The 22,712-nt window shown below is 36.0% G+C and overlaps 1 protein-coding gene across 1 annotated transcript; it reads left to right on the forward strand.

The window, feature by feature from the left end:
* The first annotated feature begins 1,302 nt into the window (after positions 1–1,302).
* On the forward strand, positions 1,303–9,106 carry LOC132061247 (uncharacterized). Its single transcript, XM_059454096.1, has 6 exons — positions 1,303–1,617; positions 5,498–5,672; positions 6,674–6,854; positions 6,933–6,995; positions 8,017–8,286; positions 8,773–9,106. Exons 1-6 carry the CDS (start codon positions 1,374–1,376, stop codon positions 8,833–8,835), a joined length of 996 nt encoding a protein of 331 aa, XP_059310079.1. The 5' UTR covers positions 1,303–1,373; the 3' UTR covers positions 8,836–9,106.
* The last annotated feature ends 13,606 nt before the right edge of the window (positions 9,107–22,712 follow it).

The following is a 22,712-nucleotide window of genomic DNA, read 5'->3' on the forward strand; positions in this document are numbered from 1 at the left end:
CTTTATTTATTATTTCTTAAATAGCGTGAAAAGTCAAAAGTGAACAAGTAAAAGTGAACGGAGGGAGTAATAAAATGCGCGCGTCTGGTCAAGTACTTTTTGGCGATCTATGTTCCAACAGTTTTACATAGATACAATGCCAAATAGTTCATGCATGTTCTTTCGCTATTGAGCTCTCAACACAGCCTTCATAGTCATCCTCTAAGCAGGTAGCGGCAGGTCATCATATGAGCAGAGGCGGAGCCAGGATTTGAGGTTTGGGGGTTCGGAATTTTAAGACAGGACAATGACCCCAAGTTAATGTATAACAACCGCCAAACTAATGAACAAGTACCGGTAATTAATATATTGAAATAAATATATTAAACAGTCGGATGTTTTGTTTTAGAGCAGACGTTGCTTTTTTGATTTTTTTCAATTATTAATTTTATGTTTTGTTTTTTAAAAATAAAAACACTACACATAGGAAAAAGGAAAAAAAAAAGCTTACGAGTTAAGCCTAGGGAAAAACTAATACAGGAGTGAGCTATATTATTTTATTGTTTAAAAAAGAGAGCATATATATAGCAAAATAGGAACTAGCGTAAAAAAAGAAGGCCAAACCCATCGACAGACACCTGTGGCCGTCCACTTCTTTCACTTGAGCACCTAAAGTGACCCTTGTTCCATTTAGACACTTCAGGTGGGTCATTCCTATTCCACTTAGACACTTTTTGCACCGTTATCGGAGCAAAACCAACGCCAAAGGGGGCGCCACCTCATTGCACATCCAACCAGCCCAAAAGCCCCAAGTAAATGGTGAAAACTCCATGAATTTACGGATTAGTGAATTTACAATTAAAATGAGTTAGGCACAATTTAATTGAGTTGACACAATTTAAATGAGCTATCACAATTTAATTGGCCACTTAATCCACATAGGAGACGATTGGTGTTAGTTTTGCTCCGATAACGGTGCAAAAAGTGTCTAAGTGGAATAGGAATGGCCCACCTGAAGTGTCTAAATGGAACAAGGGCCACTTTAGGTGCTTAAGGAAAGAGGGACGACCACGGTGTGTTGTCGATGGCCGTCAAAAAAGAAACATGTGGGTCTCGAACCCACATCTCGGGGAAACAAAGGGCCTTACAAGCCGCGCCTCAAACCACTGAATCATCAGCTTGCATCTGTGTGTGGGTTCGGATACAAATAAATATATATACTTACTAGATTTTCTAGTACAAATATAGGGTCTACGCAAAAGTTACTCGGCTCGGCCGAACCCCCAGTTACACTGTAGCTCCGCCCCTGCATATGAGGGCTTACATTCCTCCGCACAAGAGGCAAACAAAGGGTTCACCGTCCATTGGAACTAACTCCTGCACCGGAGTCTCTGATGCCTGCTAGCTTCAGGAAAAAAGTAAATCTCAATTCGTTTTGGGATCATCACAAGAGAAAAAAGGACCAGATTTTTCGCACGAGCAACGTCGTTTACAGTGATGATGCCGTCTTGAGATGGTTCTCCGTTGGCTTGCCTGATCATTCTCGATTTTCGTCTCTTCTGACTCTCCAACCTGTTCCAGTTGACTCCTTTGAGCTAAGATCAGGCCAAAAACCTCTCTGGTTGTTTTTATCTCAAGGTATATGTCTACCAACTCTCTCCGTCCCAATTTTAGTGTGTTTTTGTTTAAGAAAGAAAGAAAATGATTTTTTAATCTTGTCATAAATTAAAGATGCTTATGGTCGTAAACTAGTTTAGATATGTTGTTTGAATGGTTTCTATTGTATCGTAGATACATTAATGTGTAACATTATGTGCCAACTATATTCAAATGTTACCTCAAAATAATACAGTACAATTATGTGTAACAACCATCCAAACAAGTTTGACTTGACAAATGATTAATCGCATTTTATGGAGTTTGAGAATTATCGATACTAGAGAAAAAAAAATTGAATCTTGAACGTGAAAACTTCTATATGGATGAAATTAAATTTGGTTGACCTAATATTTGAAAACCTTGGAAAAACTAATATTCCGGAAAGAAAAAAAAATCATCTTATAAAGCTACCTCTTTTTATCCTAAGTTTTAAGGAGTCTTTCTGTTTTCCTTAATGTAAACTTACCACAACTAATTTACATCATCAATAAAAGCAAGATATATTTGTCTTTTAAACACAAATTCCGAGCACCTCAAATCTTTTTCAGGGCATCCAAAGATTCAACCATATTGTAGGGGTGGGCATAGTTTAGGCCAACCCGAAATTTGAATTTTTTAGATATTTGGTTTGGATTTTTGGATTATGGATTGGACTTCGGATTTTATTTTTAAAATTTTTAAAAATTTCGGGTTGGGTACCCGATTTACTACTTAAAATTTTTGGATATCCGAAATTCCAAAATTTTTATACCTTATATTTAGCCCTACTCATATAACATGTTTGAATACTAATTAGTCCAAAGGTCTAATATATTAATACCCTACAAGTACAACCCTATCAATTATTATAATATTAAGTCAAAGATATAATTTTCTACCAAATTATATATACTATAGCTTGTGAAGTTGGACTTAATACCTTTTGGTTTAGTGATACCAAATCTTTATTGAATCCACATATTTGGTTTCACATTATGCGAAGACATATAACTTGGTAACTGGGGCACATAAATTTCGTTCCTAATAAGCACGCCTTTAAGGATCAAAAATCAAAACAGATTAACCCGAAACCGAACTTAAAATATCCAATCCGATTCGAGCTTATTTGAATTGAATTAAGATTGTAAGTTCTTCAATTCGAGAACCGAAAATCCAAACCAAACTCTTCATATCCAATTCAACGGCCCAAACGCCCGCCCCTACATATTTGTATGACTTCTCTTGCATTGCCTTTTCAATGGGCTTCGAAGATAAATCCTTTATTTATTAGCTATAAATTGACCTAGGTAAATCCATATTGAAATCCTTATCACTTAACCATGTTAATTATTACCTTAATATTTAACTGTTAAGGTTAAATTGCTTTTAAATATTGGGAGTGAGTAAGTATTTATTGTCGAGGAGATAGTCACAATTGCAAGAAGAACTTTTTTAAGTCATTGGGAGTAGTCAATATATAACATTTTTCCCCGATTTGGGTCATTCTATGTTGCCTGGTTCCTCTCACCAACCGTATGAACCTTAAGATGACAAGACTCTCTCTTCGAGAAAAAGAAGAATGGGTGAGGATCGAGATGGGGATGTCAGCTCCTACAAAGATGGGTGGGTTGATTGTTCCAACTAAAGCTTTTATTCTGAGAGTGAGAGTTTACGCCAATCTCATGTCTTGTCATCAGATAACAAAGTGGGATTTGCCCCAAAACCCTTCCCCTCCCGGGCCCTCTTAGGGGAGGGTGTCTAAGAGCAAGGAAACCCCGGCCGCCGATGGCTTAAGGTACTTTTATGATTCCTTCTCTCACTTCTTAAGAAGACTTTCTTTTCATTCAATAGAGAATAAAAAGACCGGACCCCTACGTAAAAAGATCTCACTTTTGATGATTAAACTCGATGAACCGGAAGAAATCCGAGTGAATGGAAAGGACAAAATAAAGGAGAAATTCGTTCGGACAGGGTTCAAGAAGATTCCATTACTGAAAAGAGGCACCAGATTAGTAATAGAACTCTTTTCCCTGATTTGACACTAATCTCGTAGATGCGGTTGTTTCGCATTATAATCTCACTCGAATAACACAAAAGCCTTTGAACTTATAGCAATATGCGACCTTTTCTTCTTTTACTTCACGTAGCTTTTCGTCTCCTTGATAGCTGGAAGTTAAGTACTTGACTGTCTTAAGAACCTGACTCAAAAAAGAAAAAAGACCGGAGTAAAGAGATCTCACTTTCGATGATTGAACTTGACTTTTATGTCTACATGTAATAGAGAGTCTTATATCGGTGCCTTGGGAAATGCCTTTCACCTTTCACTCCACTTTCATTTTCATATCAGGAATGTGGACTTGCACTGCAATACCATATTTGGCTTTCCGGAATCCTTGCGCCTGGCTATATTCATATAGGTCATTCATAAGAATAAGACATTCAACTCCCTAGCTAAAACACGTGTAATAGAGAGTCATCATATCAGTGCCTTGGGGAAATGCCTACCTTCGATGGAATGAGCTTCAAACCTGTCCTCTCTTAGCTTATTTAGGGAAGGGTGTTCAACCACTTGACCCTTGTCGACTTATGATGGAAAAGGTAGGTATTCAGCATGTGCCTTGCTTTCGAATTTCTTTAATAGGGCGGAGGTGCCATTCCTCACGTTTACCGTTGTCTCCGGACTTCACTCTTCAACACTTGTATACTTTCTAAAGAGTCCGGCATGTCCCTGTCTCCAAGTTTGTGATCCACCGATTCACTAAGTGACTTTTTCTTACTGCTGCGCCAGAGTTCCTATCTCAACAAAGGTTGGTGTGGCAGACTTCCCCCTTGTTTGCTGATTGAAGAAATCCTTATATGGCTTCAAACAAGTGATAAAGGCCCTTTCTTTAAGGAAAAAATATGTAGTAATTGCAAAAGGAAAGAGAAGCAAAATTGGTAAAGAAGCCGATGCATTTCCTATAATGTCTGTCGTATCTAGTGGGGATTTAACATAAAGTTAAAAGAGTCCCAACTACACTTTCTCACCTTGACTAATTACCTTACTACCGCTATCTACTTTCACTATAATGTTGTTTATATTGTTATGACCTATGTTGTTCAGACTCGGGTGCGGGTGTCGGATATGGATACGAATCTAGAGGTCGGATTTGTCATGATCTAAATTTTAAGATTGGTGGGTACGGATACTGGTGAGTGGATTCGGCAAAAACTATTCAAAATTCTAAATATAGAGTTATAAAACCTAAATTATGAGATATTATGTGGAAAAGTCATATTGTTTGAAACCACGACGAACAGGGATTTTCCTTCTGGGTCGAGCTCGTCGCATGGGGCTTGCCTAGTACGGGTTACCTCTCCTATGTGGTTTGCGAGCTATTGCACAGGAGTTGGGTTTACCCTGGGCACACTCGAAGGGTAGCGGCTTCGGGCTCCCATGTCATAAAAAAAAAATGCTCAAGAGGAGAATCTCAGAAGGAGATAAACGGAAAAGGAGTGACATAGAATTTTCTATATACAAGTTATTCCATTTTCTTCAATTTCCCCATAGCTTTTGTTTTGATTACATAAATCATTGAATCTGTTTGGAATTTCTCCCTCGATTTTGGTCAAAGTACCCAAAATTGGTTGACCAGATTTGGTACGAATCCCACAGCCACACCCACACCCACACCCACACCCATGTCGTGTCGACAAGGGTGCGGCACTGAAAGTGAAGAGTCCGAGCAACATAGGTTATGACCACCTTTGTTTGTGCTGGACTTTCTAGTTTAGTGGTGTATATCTATAAAATCCTTTGTCTGATTTTGTGGATTTCAGTTTGTGTTTCTATTTTTCAGATCTTAATTCAGGATCTTCATTTTATATGTAAATTTTCCAGGTTGCAGTGAAGGAACGAATGAGCTTATAGATACACCATGGCTTTTTGTTGCTGCAAATGTGAAACAGGACTTATTTTTGTCATTTCAACATATGAAGCGTGAAATGGAGGAAGCTGATATGGCACAAGTAAAGCCCTCTGTAGTTGCCCGTTTTGGAAAAGTTTTCTTTTATGGGTCAGTCTTCTTCATTTGATCACATGTTGTGCTTTATCTACTACTAAAACACAGGTTAGCGACGGATAAATTCTGTAGCTAAATAGGAATTATGCTTATCGTCTTGTTCATTAGGGAATTTTAACACTTGGAAATCTTTTTTGATCTGAATGACAACTATGTGTCATTTGAATTCAAATTTCTAGATTACATGACCAAAACCCCAGATAAAATAGGTGGCTGTTTCTCCTAGTTCAGTAACCCCGCAATTCATCCCCTTTTGAACAAAGACAAATAAAATTGCTTGATAATGAAAGTTGGGAAATGTTTAAGAAATTCCTATCATGGAGAATTTAGAAAATATAAAAATCAAGTGCAATTAGGATGATGCGTGGCTGAATGTTTTTTGTTCCCTAATATTATCTGAATTCCACAAAGGCAATCTGCTAGCTGAAGGTCAAAAAAAAATTAAAAAAAAAAAAACGTTGATGAAGAGTATAGACTAACATTTCAACCATTAGCGTAAGCATAAGATTGTTTATAGATGACCAATTAACAAAGATATTTTGTAGTTGGGTAGTAACTGTGTCATGGGATAAGCACGTAAAGAGTCCTTTTGATGATGAGTTAAGGCGAGGCTGGAACCCAAGATCTTTGAATACTCTTACACCATGTTGAAGTGTGTGGCCACCTCATCTAAAAGTTTAAGCTGTTGGATAAAGCACACTTTTAGTTACTTAATATGTCTTCAACACCTTCTAATCACACCTAGAACTACAACATTTAAAGATCACAAAAGATACTACTACATTGAATGGACACTTGGCGTTATCCTTTAAATTGGGACATGTAATGGCACAAGATAGGGTATCATTTTTACGTATAATTAGTTATATTATATGTAACACCTCATATATTATATGCATCACGCTGCTTACTTTGTTGTGTTTGAAGCATTTTTTGTTAGGTCATTCGTATGCGATGCGTGTTCCAAAATCCTTCTCAAATTATTTATGATGTAGGATTTCTTCAGCTTGTAAAGAATCTCTAAAAACTAACTCATTGATTGAGAGTACTTTGAGAGAAATGAAAAGATCTTTCCATACGGATGTTCCTTCTTCATATATGAGTTACATAGAAAATCAAGTAGTGAAGAAACTCGGTCTAGAATATATTCAATGGAAAGAATTATACTACGTTAAGGTATGACTTTCAAGCTTCTAAAAATGTCTTTGTCCTACTGTATTGTTTCTTTGAGCTCTCTATCCTTATGATTTGTAGCTTTCCGATAAGTTGAGGCCTGAATCAACTGTTTCCTGCAAATGTACTATGGCAAAAGTTGTGGCAAAAAGATAATCTAATACTCTGAACCTTTTATACCTGAAAAATTCCTAACTAACTTCAGTTCTCTTTTTCATCTTTAAACAAGGTCATATTTATCTATTAGAAAATCAATTTAGACTATTGTTTGACATTGACTCCTTTTTTCTAAGATTGAAATCGAGTTAAACATTTCTTCCATATTTAATAGAAAATCAAGATGGCAATTTTTCTTCCATATTTAATAGTAGTAATTTTTCTGTCTTTCCTTCTAGAATGGATTTATGTTTTTAATGTCTGTAAGTTCTCTATTTAGTGGTTATTTCCTAGCATTCTTTTACCTTTGTTATGTCATAGCTCATATTTGAAAAGGTCTGCCTGATGTATGTATTTATATTTTCTAAACATAATTTGCAAGCAACTGCATTCAAATACTCCTAGGTGCAAAATTTCTTGTTTTATTCCCCCTTTTTGTGGCTTTGAGGGTAGAATGTTTCTTCATGAAAAAGAAAATAGAATACTAAAGCTGACAGCATTTTGGATTGATCACTAGAGCAGCATTTTGGAGTTCTGTAGTTGCTGGAATGAAGTAGATATGAGGCATTGCCATACAATGAGAAATGATGGAAAACATATAAAAGGAAAAGTAAAAGAAAAAGACACGGAGACAAAAATAGAAATAACGATATTCTTCTTAGGCCTATACCAGGGTGGTTTCTTAATAAACTTGATTTGCTTTGGGGTCTGAAAGTATTGGGTTAATAATACTTAAAGGCATTTAAACCCTGTATGTAAAGTTTCTTTTTGTTGTCAAATGAGGTCTCTTGATATTTCTTCAGTTCGGCGTGTCTAATACTAGTTCTGTAGCTTCTTGATGAATTGGGCTTACACTGCGTGATTTTTAAATGGGAGAATGTGTTTTCATTTGCACTCTACTTCTCATCTTCTCATCAGGACTCCTGCACTATTTAAACTGAAAGAAAACCACTAATGCTATGTGTAGTTAAAGATGCTTCTTTCTGTGATGATTCTTCGCATTTTTTAGGATGAAGAGATTAATGAACTTAAAGATCTTATTGGTTCCACCATTTTGGATTCAGAAGTCCAGGGTGGCTTGAGATGGCCCTTTGGCAAGATTTCTTCTGGTGGTCGATATGTTGTTATTGGTATTGGTCACACAACTTCAAAATCATATAGAAATTCATCAATTAGGTTTAAGCTTCGGCATGCAGATCGATTTGATTTCAGATCTACGACTGGTGAGGTTACAAAGGAGATTTTCCTGAAAATACCTGGAATTATATCCCAGTTACGAGTAGGTTCTCTTTTTCTGACAAGCAATTACGTTGCTCATTTTTATTTTATGTTTTCCATTTTTTGATGTCTCTGCATGATACATAAATTTTGGTTTGGTGTTACTCGGAACCATATCATAGTAAAATCTTACCTTATCAAAAAAGAAGTAATATTCTTCGCATAAGCTTGGACTATTGTATCCTGCATTCACTCACTGATTTATCCACCGAATTGGGAACCATTTCATCCAAGAAAGCTAGAGCAAGACGAACTTACCATCGATTCAAATCTGGTTTTGCTTCTACTTGGGTAGAATCCATCCAAGCATAACTGTCTGAAAAGAATTTAGTGAATGATTCAACTTGCATGTGCCACAAAAATACAAACAAAAACATGCAGTGCCTTTTCATTGTTGAATTGATTCGCCTTTCTATTTTATTTTCTGAATTGCCGCTTTACTGCTGAAATAATTGATTTGATTTACATCCTCTTATCAAAAATGCAGAAGCAAACAGTCGGCGAAAGCCTTGTGTTTGAATTGCTTGAAGACAACCTGAAGTTAATCTAGGATCACTGTTTGTTGGATGGTTCTTCAAGCTGATCGTGTTTTGTTGAATGGTCTGCCGAATCTTCTAGATGTTTAACTTTCACAAGTTGTGTACGGTTGGTGAAGGCAGGCTTAATCATTTTTTGCAGTTGTGGGATGTGCAGAATATAGATTGTTGAGATTAGAACTAGAGTTTGAACGAAAACACTGAAATGTTATTGAACTATGTAGTTTTGGAATGGAATGAACTGAGCAGGGCCTTGGATGTTAGTAAGGAGCATCGGTTATTGATTGTAAATGGAGTCGTTTTGTTGTTAAGCCGTAATGCGTAGAACTTCTTAATTGAGCTTATTATTCAGTTGTCACATTTCATTTTACATATGTATCTGCATTGACAGGGAAAGGGACGTGTCAAAAGCATGTGGGTCGATGTTCAGCACACTAATAACTCATAGAACAGTAGCGACGACTATAAGCTTCTGGCTTACGCGGCTCCATAGCATTTTAAGATGTTTGGAAAAAATCTGGAAACACCATCCTTTTTTATTCTAATATTTTTTTTTTCTCTTGGGTGTGAATGGATCCATCAATACAAGGTAGTGTGAATGGATCCATCAATGCAACTATGCAAGGTAGATATGGAGAGATGGTCAGAAATCCTACACGAAGAGTAGCAGGTTGGATTTGCATTACTAAATTTTGCCTCGGATACTGAAATTAAAACACAAACGTTAGCCTGTAGTAAAGAACCTGTAAAACAAAGATATACACTCCTCATCCCATTTTACTTTAGCTTTTTTACGCTCATTAGAAAATAATAAGTACAGTACAAGATATAATTTACTAAGTTAACTCTATTTATTAAAGGTAGATTGATTTTCCTCTTAATCATTGTGCATATTTTTTTAATGTTTAGTGCATAGTTTGAAACAATTATCAACTTCGGCCTTGAATTTTTAAAGTGACATTTATTTTGGTACAAACATTGAGCTAACAATAGCCAAAATGGGTGGAGGGAGTACTTCCTCTGTCCATTTTTACTTATCCTCTATACTAAGATATCTATTTTTACTTGTCCAAATGGGAAAAACAAGAGATAATTTACCATTCCATACATATTTTACCCTTATTATTAATTATTGGGTTGGAAACTTCAATAAATTTTTAGTGGTTGCATAACATTTAAAGTATGTTTGATTGATTAAACATTAGATGACTTAATATAATTATGAGTGATATAGTAAAATTGTCATTCTATTATAACTCCTTGGATGTGTGCCAAGTCAATACAGGACAAGTAAAAATGAATGGCGAGAGTATATTATTACGCATATATTCCATGTTGCTAAAGGTGGAGTTGCCAATGTTTTTTAATGAGATAATTACCCATAACTGCAGGTCGAGCTTCTTTATTACTCCCTCCGCTCATTTTAACTTATCCATGTTTAATTTGACGCACTGCTTAAGAAGCAATAAATATCCGTATATCTCATTCTGCTTCCCACTTCTTCTTTTTTCCCCTCTCCCGCATGAACTTTTCTCGATTCCCATTCTATTCTTTCCTCTCCCATTTCTTTCCCCCCCCCCCCCCCCCCCCCCCACATTTCCTCTCTCATTTCATTCTATCAATTTACACAATATTTCTCTCTCCAAATTTCATTTCTCTTTAGTTCATAGGTTCTTCTTCTCAATGATTTTTTCCTTCCCGCTGCTTTTTTCTCTTGGTCTTTCCAACCCCACTCATGCCTTTCACGGTCCAAAATCCCCTAAACTCACCACAAAAGCGGAACTCTCTTGCTCCAGCCCCAACTTAAATGTTGCCATTACAAATGCTAGCAAGGCCCGCAAATGCGGTTGCACCAAAAATAAAGTAAAATCTGCAATGTCAAGATCAATTTTTTTATTTATTTTGAAACTCAATCGAACTTCTTGAGTCCAAACCCCAACCCTTCAAACAAGTTTCAAATGACAAATATGACTTGTACCAAACTTTCAAACATAAAAATAAGCGTTAAATCTCAAAATCAAGAGTCAGGTTGTTACAATTTATTAGTCTTTTGTTTATCATCCAAAATAATATGATTTCCCAATCCATTATATTTAACAGACTGATCTCTTCCTAAATTTAATAGCCGCGGGATGCACAAGCAAATTTACTAGTACACACATATTTGTCACGCATAAAAATTTAATATATGTTCATTTGACAAAAAAGTAAATTTTTGTAATTAAATGGTATTTAAAATAAAAAAATATCAAACAATTTACACTACAATTACACTAAAAAATACACTATGGTACATAAATAGATTTTGTAATTATTATACTTTGTTTAAATACTTAACTGTGTATCCGTCTCAATTTGTTTGTTTGATTTTGATTTGGCATGGAGTATAAGGTAAAAAGGAATCGGTGGACTTAAATTAAAGATATGTGGAATGTACCAAAATACCCTTTAATCTTGTGGTTTTGAACATGTCGGGTGGAAAATTGAAATTAAAGAGTTGCCAAAAAAGGAAAGACTCATTCTTTTTTAAAGGACTAAAAAGGAATGTAATACAAACAAATTGAAATACCGGGAGTAGTAAATGATATCCTAGTACTCCCTCTCAATTTAAGCTAGCGTTTGGCCATAGATTCCCAAAAAAATAATTGAAAAACTTGATTTCGGTGAAGTTTTTCAAGTTTTGTACATATTTCACTTTTTGTTTTGGAAAACATTACTTATACCCATAAGTTTTAAAAACTATCAAGAATACCGAACCATACAAAACATACATACTTGTTAATCCCAAATTATACAGAACATGATGTTTTAAATACAATTGGTCATAACACACTGTAACACTCCGTAAATTCAGATTAGGTGTGCATATGCTAAATGAGTGTTAATGTGATATTTTAGTCATATGAAGTCCCATCGGGATGAGTTTAGGTGGAAATAGTTGCTTTGGAATCAAAACGGATAGCGAGGTGCATAAGATTCGATAGAATCGACTAAGTTTATGGAAGGTCTGTCTTCTAGCCTGAATTCGTGAAATTTGGTTAGGAATTTGAGAAATCGTAAAACATGAAATTATAGCCCTTTGAAATACCTTTCCAACGGTATATTGTGAAGCTCAAAATGAGCTCTGTACAAAAAGTTATGCCCATTTTACTAAACACTATCGATGAGCAGAAAAATGTGAAATTTTGACTAAGTGTGATATAGACAGGGGAGCTCGCTGAGCTCACCCCAAAGCGAAGCAAGAACTTGCCCTTGACCGCGCCCAGCGAGGTAAGGGTCCAAAAGTGGAAAAATTTCAAGAAAATCGACTTAGTCTAAAATGTTGGGGAGCTCACTGAGCGCGGCCCATAGCGAGGTGACCCCTCATTTTAGAGCTTGCTCAGCGAGCCTGGGGGGTCCAAAATGCCCCGTGCTATTAATTTAACACTTTAACTTGAAATTTCATTTATCAAACATTTCAACTTCGTCCTAAAGCCCTAAGCAGCAGTTTTCCTCCTCTCCTCATCCTCCCACGTCAAGGTAAGATCGCTCTAATGATTCCTAAGTAATTCTAATATTAATTCATGATTAGTAACACGATTCTTCAACCAAAACATAGGATTTCCAAGGTAATTCCTTCTCAAGCGATTCAAAGCTAAGGTTTTGGTGTTCTTCATGAGAGAAGCAGTTTAGTTCATTAGATTGGAGCGATTACATGTACGTAGGGTTTCTATCTACGTTGGGAACATCGTTGTTCTTTCCCATGCCATGTTCTTCCATGATTATACGGAATTTTACCAAAACTAGGATTTCCAGCCATGTTCATGATAAACCTGAGTGCATGTACCATGATACACTATGTTGTATTGATAATTCGTTATTGTGTTCTTAATATTCTATTTTGGTTATTGAGAATCTGTCTGTAATCCATGAAACCCATACTTTGCATTCCATGGGTTCTTAAATGCGAGATGTGAAATTTTATGTTTATTTTCATGAACTTCTACATGTTTCCATGTTTTCGTACAAGTTATATTATATATTTATCTTCATGTTATAATAGAATCACGAATCATGTGTGATGTAGGTTGTGAGTCCACCAAACACAATATAAAAAGACCTGGTTGAGTACCAGTTCCCTTATGCAATGCAGTAAGTAAAGAAGACATTGTTTTACCGTGAAAAACTCCTTGCTCAAGGGATTAAAAACCACGACCTACCCCAGTAGGATTTCAACTCCATTACACGAGCAACATCAGATTACAACCTATCGTAAGCTAGGAACTAACTCCTATGATCTCTCAACCCTTACAATGGTGGCAACCTAGGAACTAACTCCCATAGTCCCTCAATCTTTACAATACACCGATTGCAAACACCTCCACTTGACTAACTCTAGCGAAGGAAACTAAGGTTGACTACCTCTAGCCAAACCCAACTAATACGCCTTAGACTAAACTATCCAAGGGTACCACTTAATAGAATGAAAGGTAAACTGCCTAACATCTAAGAATTTGAAATACCTACAACAGCTTCTTATAAGAGAAGAGCGGGTTTACAAGTCAAAGCACATGAAACAAAGCTTAAAACAAACTAAGAGAATGAAGCATCTTTAGTGTTGGAAACAGGTCCTTCAGTTGTGATTAGCTTTGTTGAACACTTGGAGAGTCTTGTGACGGCTGCACCTTTTGGGTGATTTTTAGGTTTTCCAAATGATACACAATATGTTGCAACATGTTACATATATAATGGGAAGCATGTAGGATGGATAGAGACCACTCATTCAACATTTGACCTAAAGCATGGGCCAGCTCAACTCTTGTACTTGTGTGCAGTGAGTAGCTCAACTTTACATCAGTCTCTGCTTACCGTGCAAGATGCACGAAAAATGTCAATCACGGACCTCTCTATCTAGGATAATTATATTTGAACAATTATCAAAACACGAATGTACTAGAGATTATCAATGTGTTCAATCATTTTTATATAATTCATGGGCTACTAAGCCAAATATATCCATGTTCATATTATATATATTTGGAGTTACACGGTTATCGAGAAGGCTCGGATAGCAGGCGAAACTACGTATGGGGTCATCGTAGAATAAGGATCGCTATATATTCAAGATTAAAATTACCTTCATTTTGTATATATATAGTAGATGTTAAACTGGATCCATTCATTTTCATATTCCTATCTTGTACCCCGGCAAGGTACATGATGGCTTAGCTAGTCGGGCAGAGATCAGACGCCACGTACTTACGTGGTGGTGACATATCGGTTATACTAAGGTTCTCTCACTTAAAATGTTTTACTCGTGTTACATATACATATTCATGTAAATGATGCTCGGCCATCAGTTCAAGGAATAGATACATTTACACGATGAATTATTATTTCATGTGACATGTTTATTTATTGAGTTGCTTTACAAAAGCGCAGCTGGATTACAAGTGTCGACATCTCTCTGAAAGAGAAAGATGAGGCTAGTGGGCAATTTAGAGATATTTTTGGAATAGAGTTTGATGTGCCTTAAGTTAAGAACCAAGTTGGCAACTCGGTGAATACTGAATACGATTTTGCACATGTTTTTTTCTCTATTTATATTTATTTTTAGTTATGCGGACTTAAGTCTATCTCACTAGATTTATCCCGATATAAGGCCTTGTTGTATAAAGTGAGGTGTATGTACTTCGTTTTCAACAGACTGAGACTAATTCAATTATGTCATTTTGTGCTATTTCAAATAATGTTTTACCCCCTCCCTAATGGATCGACAATCCCTATGATTGACCCGCTAGGTCGTTGGAGGTTTTGACCATTTTACCCTGACAGGTCGTTTTCCGAGACTAGGATCAATTTAATTATTTTTTAAAAATTTAGAATTTTAAGCAAAGGCTTGTGATAGTATTTTGTGCACTTGTTTGAGAACTTATTTTATTTTAATCACCGGGTTGACTTAGTGAATTAGACAATAATTTTCAAGTTCACCTTTAATATTAATAAAAACGTGGGTTTTTACATATATGTGCATGTCTGGATTTTATGTGTAGGGCCTTGGATTGATGTTGGAATTTTGGCGGGAAAATTGATGAAAACATAGTTTCTAATTTTTAAAATTATTTAAATTAAGCTTTATTTATTTCCATCTTTGCGCGGTGGATCTAGAACATTGTTTATGGGTTCAGGGAATTAATAATTTTTGTGCAAATCTTGTATTTCTATTAAAAATTCATTAAATATCTATAAATACATGACTATGAATTTCATTTTTAGTATATTAACTTGAAATTATTCTAATATAGGAACCCTCAACCCACTTTTATGTTACAAATTTCGATGTCATTAGCCAAAAACCCCCTCTAATTGTATAGTTTCACTCTATGTGAGATTATCATTTTTAGTTTGTTTCGAAAAAAGAAAAAGTTTCTTTTTAAATTGAAAAATAATGTATTTAAATATTTCATTTTGAAATAACAAGTTTTTATGCTAGTTAACTTCTTTAATGGTGAATGAAAAATTTTAGAACCTTAGAATGGTTAAATATTATGTTATGTTTGAGGGGTTGATGATTTTATTGTTGTTTTATCATCTAGGAGGGTGGGTAATCACCTTCTAATGGGAAATTGGTTAATTGTGTTGGGAATATCTTTTGAGACTTAGGGTTCTAATAAAAAGGGGAACTTTGGACTAAAATCTATTTTGGAAGGATTAAATTGATAAGAAACCCACGAATTGAAATAGTATGATTGTTGGGATTGAGATTAAGATAAATTTACCATTTAATATATTTCTACCATTCAAAAAGGGTATAATAATTTTTTCCCTAATGTTGTCCCTATATTTATTAGAAGGGTGTATTGCTAACTTAGCATTATATTGCTAGAAAAATTTGACCGCTATGCGAAGCTTAAAAACAAGGTTCTAAGTGGATGTAATATTTTATGCTTGGATTGTATTTATCGAGGTAATGTATACAAGTAGCACTTAATGTATAGACTTTGGTTAGCAAATCAATATATTTATAGAATATTTTGAGAAAGCATGATTAGGTCTTCGGACACGGTGTTTGGTTGGATTATTATCTAGGTTGGTATGATTTCTAAACCCTATGTAGGCTTATCACCATTACTTTATGTAGAATATTATATGTATCTTTTCACATATGAGAAGGAAGGAGTCAATATATACTCTTCTTGTTGATGTAGATGGTTATATATCCTTGCTGTTGTTGAGTGATTTATCTGAGTCTTGTAATGACTTGTGGCATGGTGCCTTGTATTCATTGACCTTGAAATTATTGGCTGATTATGTTCCATATTGACCGTTGAATTGAAAATACGTTGAGATTCATATTATGATCAGATAATGAGATTAGGCTTGAATTGGATGTGTACTTGTGATAAGACACAAATGAGATCTTGATTATGAATTGTTGATGGTAACGAAGTTATGTAAGATTTGATACAACTTATGGTGGTTGTGATCTTCATAACATATTCCTTTACATTCATTGCACTGATTTCTCATTCCTGTATTCATACATTCATACATGATGGAAATGGTCCGAAAATGATTGATGGAAGACTTATGGAAACTATGAAAGGAAATGGAACATTTTGGTGACACAAGACTCAGTTCTGAGGTGTGCTTGCGATACTTGGAAGAAAGAGGTGACATAGACTCTTTATGTTGACTGAGATGGTTTGTATGATTCATTCCATAGTTGAGCGGATTTATCTAAGTCTACGATATGGCTTATGGCACTGTGACCTGCATTTTCATTGGCATTTGATTTCATTGATTGATCATGCTTACTTCTGAGTTGATGTTTAATCTCGGGGTTCTAGTGTAACACTCTGTAAATTTGGGTTAGGTGTGAATTCTAAAATTAATATAAAGATGATATTTTAGCTACATTAATCCATTCGGGATGAATTTGGGTGATAAGCAGTCGTTTTGAAGTCAAACCAATTAGTGAAGTTCATAAGAGTTCTCAAGCTCGTCTAAATTTCGGTAGGTCTGACTTCTAAGCCAGTTTTGTGAAAATAAGTTGGGAATTTGGGAACCTTCCTCCATGAAAGTTGTAGGTCTTTAAAATACCTTTCCAACAAGGTATGGTCGAGTTCAAAAAAGCTCGTACTAAGAAGTTATGTCCATTTCTTTGAACATTATACGGTCAAAAATCAAAAATTAGGTGTGGGAAATGGATAGCCAAATTTTCAGGAAACTTAAAATTTTGATGCCATCGATATAGATACCTCGCTACGCGCCTTGGGCATCGCACCGGTAAAAAACATTTTAGAAAAATCGATTTTTTTCCCGAATTTTATAAAAGCCTAACTTCGTTATATTCATTCCCACTTCGTTTTGGCTGACTTTTTGAGAGGAAACAACCCTAGGGTTTTCCCAAAACATATAAGGTAATTTCTTGATCAATTCCCATCATTACTTCATCAATCTAATATCAAATTAACCTTAGTTCATCTCTCCAAACCCTAGATTCTTGAAAACTCAAGAGAGGAGAAGAATGGGCATGTAGAACTTCGTCTAAAAGGTATGAACTTTGGTTTCCCTTATTTAATTAATGACTTTTAGGCTAGTATGGATTATACTACGTGATTGGAATCAACTAATGACTCACATGAGGTTCAAGAACATGTTTGTAGGCTTAGAAAGCCCTAGTTTTAGAAACGTAAAGAAAGTTCGTAGAAACGAATAAAGATTTAATCTTTCTCATCTAAATCCATTGTAGATTTATTGTTCAACCTTGCGAATTCCATTTTGCTAGCTTTTAGCGGGATTTGAGATATGTCTCTTTTGAAAACCTTCTTTGATGTATGTCGCTTTTGAAAACCTTCTTTGATGTATGTCTCTTTTGAAAACCTTCTTTTGATGTATGTCTCTTCTTAAAAACCCTTTTTGACTATAAAGGTGATTTGTATGTCTCTTTTAAAAATTCTTTTTGACTATGAAGGTGATTTGTATGTCTCTTTTTTTAACATACTCTTTCGAATGACTTTTGTGAACTCTTTGGTTGTGGTTTGTGTGCGTGAGGGACAAGCCCACATTAAAACTTGTTTGTACTATATTATACATATACGTATTCAAGATTTTTTGCCTCTCTAAAGGATGATTAGAAATTAAGATATAAGGCTTTGATAATCCTTAACGAATAATGACGCTATCATGATATGACTTCTGATTTGGCTCCCATGCTATGATTTGAGATTTGGCTTCTATGCTATCATTGTGATTCGACTGCTTTACTATGATTATCTATTTTTTATGTTTGGCCTAGATACACGGGATGAAGGGTAGTCACTATGGATCCTTGTAGGGTTTGCTTAGCCATTCGGAAGGAAGAGTGGTCATCGTGGGTTACATGCCCCGATGTGGTATTTGCCTAGCTATTCGGGAGGAAGAGTGGTCATCAAGAGTTCATAACTTTGATGTGGTTTTTCCTAGCCATTCAGGAGGAAAAGTGGCCATCGTCGGTTACACGCCCCGATGTGGTATTTGCCTAGCCATTTGGGAGGAAGAGTGGTCATCGAGAGTTCATAACTTCGATGTGGTTTTGCCTAGCCATTCGGGAGGAAGAGTGGCCATCGAGGGTTACGTGCCCCGATGTGATTTTGCCTAGCTATTCCGGAGGAAGGATAGCCTTCGAGGGTGACAAGCCCGATGTGGTGCTTCTATGCTGGTTTAGGGAACCTTAAGTGGTCATCCCTTCATTTCACTTGTTTGGGCCTGTATTGGCATGTGTTATACTTTGAATATACTTTGATTAGCCTGTGAGTGGCTTGTTTCGTATCTTGTTACCTTTGAGTGGCTTATTGATAATAGTGAACTTGTGTGCCTGTGAGTGGCTTGTTGATAATAATGAACCTGTTTGCCTGTGAGTGTCTTGTTGATGATATTGGCCTCGAATGGAAAAGACTCGAATGGTAATAAATGGTATACTGAATCGAAAAAGATATATACTTGTCTTGATGGTTTTCTATTGATGATTTTGAGTTGTACGATTGATCTCGTCTTTGATTTTAGATTATTCTATTGGAACTGTTTTCACTAATCTTATTGTATTATTTTGCTATATTACTTAATGTCCCCAAGGCACTCACTGAGTACTCAGTACTCAGGCATACCATTGTTGTTTTTGATTGTATGTTAGGTAATGAAGAAGAGCAGGTACGGATAGATCTCGTGGGTTAGAAGTACTTGTTGCTTTCTAGATTGTTGGTGAGCCCACACATTTGTTCGTGGGTTTTCATTGAGTCAATTATTACTCCTTAGTAGTTCCGAGCTATGTTCTAATTAGTTTATTTTTCTTAGTAGTTCCGAGCTGTGGGTAGATGTTGAAGTCTCCTATGACTTTTTGAGGCGTTTGCCACATTTATAAGTATTCATTTATATTAGACTTCCGCTGATTTTGTTTCATAATTGTTATCTTAAATTTTATTTAGTTATTTATCACTTGTTTAATTAAAAAATGAAAGATTGTCGAAAAAGGGCTTGACGTTATTGATTTATAAGGTTCTTCCAATGTTGTTCATGACGTCGGATGCCGGTCACGTCTAGGGTGGGTTTTGGGGCGTGACATCTAGACTTGAACCATATTTGAATACTCATTCTTACATACAGTATATGTTTAATATATATATATATATATATATAAGGCACATTTGACAGGGGGTGAGGATGTGGTCTAGTTATGGGCTTGTGACCCAGAGACTCTTCCTTTGTATATAACTGTCTATTTTGTATTCTGAAGACAGTTTGCTGTACTTGAGATTTTTACTTCATATCAGACATGTATCTCGAAATAGTGACTCTTGTACTAGTGCAGACCAGATTTTGGGGTTGTTATTACTCCCGCATATGTTATCTATATGATTCGAATCTATTAGCTAAATTATTCTCTATTTTCGCATAATTCTTATAAATGATTAAAATGATTTGGGAATGGTTCGCCTACTTGGGGGGACAGTGTAGGTGCCATCACGATTCGCGAATTGGGTCATGACACAACATTTATTATATATTTTCAGACTTATGATTATTTAATCCCATATTTTACTCCCACTATGCATGTTTTTACTATATTCCGCATCAGCTCATGCCCCATGTTGATTCAGCAAGCCATGCGGTTCGCTTGGTCACATACAGCAAGGCACAAAATATCGTGTTATGCCCAGGCCATGGTTCGGGATGTGACAAAGCTTGGTATCAGAGCACTAGGTTCAAGAGTCCTAGGGAGTCTATGAAGCCGTGTCCAGTGGGGTCACTTTTATGTGTGTGCGCGCGCCTTACATGTAAACCTTTGACCACCAAGATATTCAGGATTTTCTCACTTCTTTCTACTCTAGATCATTCCATGAAGCTTAGAGCAATAGGTAACCTTCTTTTCCTATCAAATTTGGTATGTATCGCTTGCGCAAGAGACGAGTAGGGAGTACAAGGTCCGCGTGAGGACTATTACCTATTGGGGTATGGTTGTGAAATGTATGATGGTAACGAATAAGAGTTGAGATGATATTGAAAGTGAGATAAAATGCATAGTTACTACAAACTACAGCATAACCCTTATCAGAATTTAAAAGCAGCTATTATATTTTTCGGCCATCAGTTTGTCTCAGTTATCAATTATGCAACCCTTCACTTAGCAGAGTTGTGGTTATTCAGTTCGTCCGTACTCAGTTATTTAGTAACCAGATTTCCAATTTTCAGTGTATTCGGATTCTCGTGACTTGTAAGTATACAGTGATACCTATGGGTGCTAAAAGAAAGTGTAAGTAATGATGACTATAGCGAAATCTTCATATATTCTAAGTTCGGGATAAGACCCAAGACTCGTCGAATGGCACGGGAAGTGATTTATCAGATGATGGTATACTCTGAAGGACATGTTTGTGCATGATAGTATATCCATATGTGTTTTACCTTACAGAATAATTTATTTTTTATTTTTGAGAATGGAGCTTCATGTAGGATGCTGATAGCTCAGTTGTCAGATCCTACGGTGTAACAGGTTAAGAATTTAGCTACAACAGGTATAGAATTGATCATATAATTCTGGATAGAAAAGAGCCTAAGAGCAAAATACCTAGGAGTTAGAAAAGTTTGATATAACCAAAGATGTGTTTTTCTGTACGAATCATGCACAAGACTAAGAAGATATGATGTACGGAGTGAGAACTATGAGCAGACGATTTTAATTTCTACAAAGTTTAGTTATATCAGAACCAGAGATTATGACATTAGTAAGTTACCATAAGAAGTAGATATTATTATGAGGTAAGAAGATGTGATAGTTCCCTCTTAGGTTATGTGAGTAAGTGTTTACTCCAGATGTGGATAGTCGTATATGATTCTGAAGTGTATAGAAAGTTCGAGATTAGGTATTCAAATTTTGTTTAAGATAGATGAAACTTCCTTAAGTGTGACTCATGTCTATAGTTCGGAAAAGATAGCATGCGACCGTAGAGAAGGTAGGTCATGGAATAAAACGATAAGTCTCATGGCGATAGTCTTAGAGGTAGAACCAGAAGAATGATCAGATGGAGATTTATTGCTAGACTTAAAAGATCCACAGGCTTAAAACTTCAGCTTTTTAACTAAGGGGGGAAATAGTGCGACAAGGTAACTAGTTATATCATGTGTTGCATATATCGATAAGTGTCAAGAAAGAAAGGTTCAGAGTAACGTTACGTTTCTAATTCTGGAGTAATTCACGTACTAGGTGGTACTTATGCCCAAAAGTACTCTACTCATACCTTACGTACTATATCATGCCCCTGTTAGCACTTTACACTCCATGTTCATGATTCAAGAATAAGACTCCATAACGATAGTGATCTATGCAAAAGAAATGTTCTTTCATGTTTTGCACATCAGGTTGTGCTTATGTCTAAAGCTAAATCCATATTCATGTCACGCGTATCTATCGTTCTTTTATACCGATGACCACGTTTTAGCTTTTAAGTACCCTTGAATATAATGATGATTTTGATGAGAATCAGGGAGAAAGTAATGTACACATTTAAAGACAAAAAGTCATATGCGATCTGCACCTATGCCTTGAAGAAGAGAAGAAAGCCAAAGGTAAGTGATTTATTTTGACCCCAATGATTATGCTATCCACGTTCTCACGTACTGGTTCCCCAATCTATCTCTTCATGCATCCCACTTATAATGGTATCGTAATAATGGTGGTGATAGGTAATGATGAAAGTAAATCGAGATGGATGTCCTACCCACGATTTGATATAATTCGTGCTTGTGTTCCTGCGCTAATGTTTTAAAGTATCTTATAACTTGACCCAAAGGATTCCCTTTTCTTTCCCTTGAGTACCCATGCCCTGCTCATGTCTAGAGCGACTTTATACTCATGTCTTAGGTGCTTGATGAACGAAGTATTTGTGCCTATGATCCCTTCGTTCATGAGTCTTATTTTATAACGAGGGTGTCGATTCGCAATGATAAGAGTAAACTATGTTGATCCATGTCCCATTCTATAAGTATAACTAAGTTCCAAAGGTGATAAGAAATTATATGTTTTGATGACATGACAAACCCTCAGGAACCAGATACAACTAGGTTCACCTGTTTGAACTTGGTTAACCTTATGATATCTCACATGCTGCTTTTCTAACATGCTCCTTGAAGGATCAGATGCCTGCAGGATTTACTCATATATGAGAGACTAGATATGTTGATTCAGAAGGACCAGATGGGATTAGGTCTCCAGCCTGCTCAGCCAACAATGCAGTTGTAGAGCTGCTGACTGTGTATCCAGTACTTACAACATGTTCGAAGAATAGATGAGGAACCAAGTTCCTCCAGATAAAGGTTCTGGTCACTGAAGCTGAAAGTCCAAATCCACAACTGTAAAGCATGCTGCTAAAAAGTG

Source organism: Lycium ferocissimum, chromosome 6, assembly GCF_029784015.1.
Source record: "Lycium ferocissimum isolate CSIRO_LF1 chromosome 6, AGI_CSIRO_Lferr_CH_V1, whole genome shotgun sequence".
Lineage (NCBI taxonomy): Eukaryota > Viridiplantae > Streptophyta > Magnoliopsida > Solanales > Solanaceae > Lycium > Lycium ferocissimum.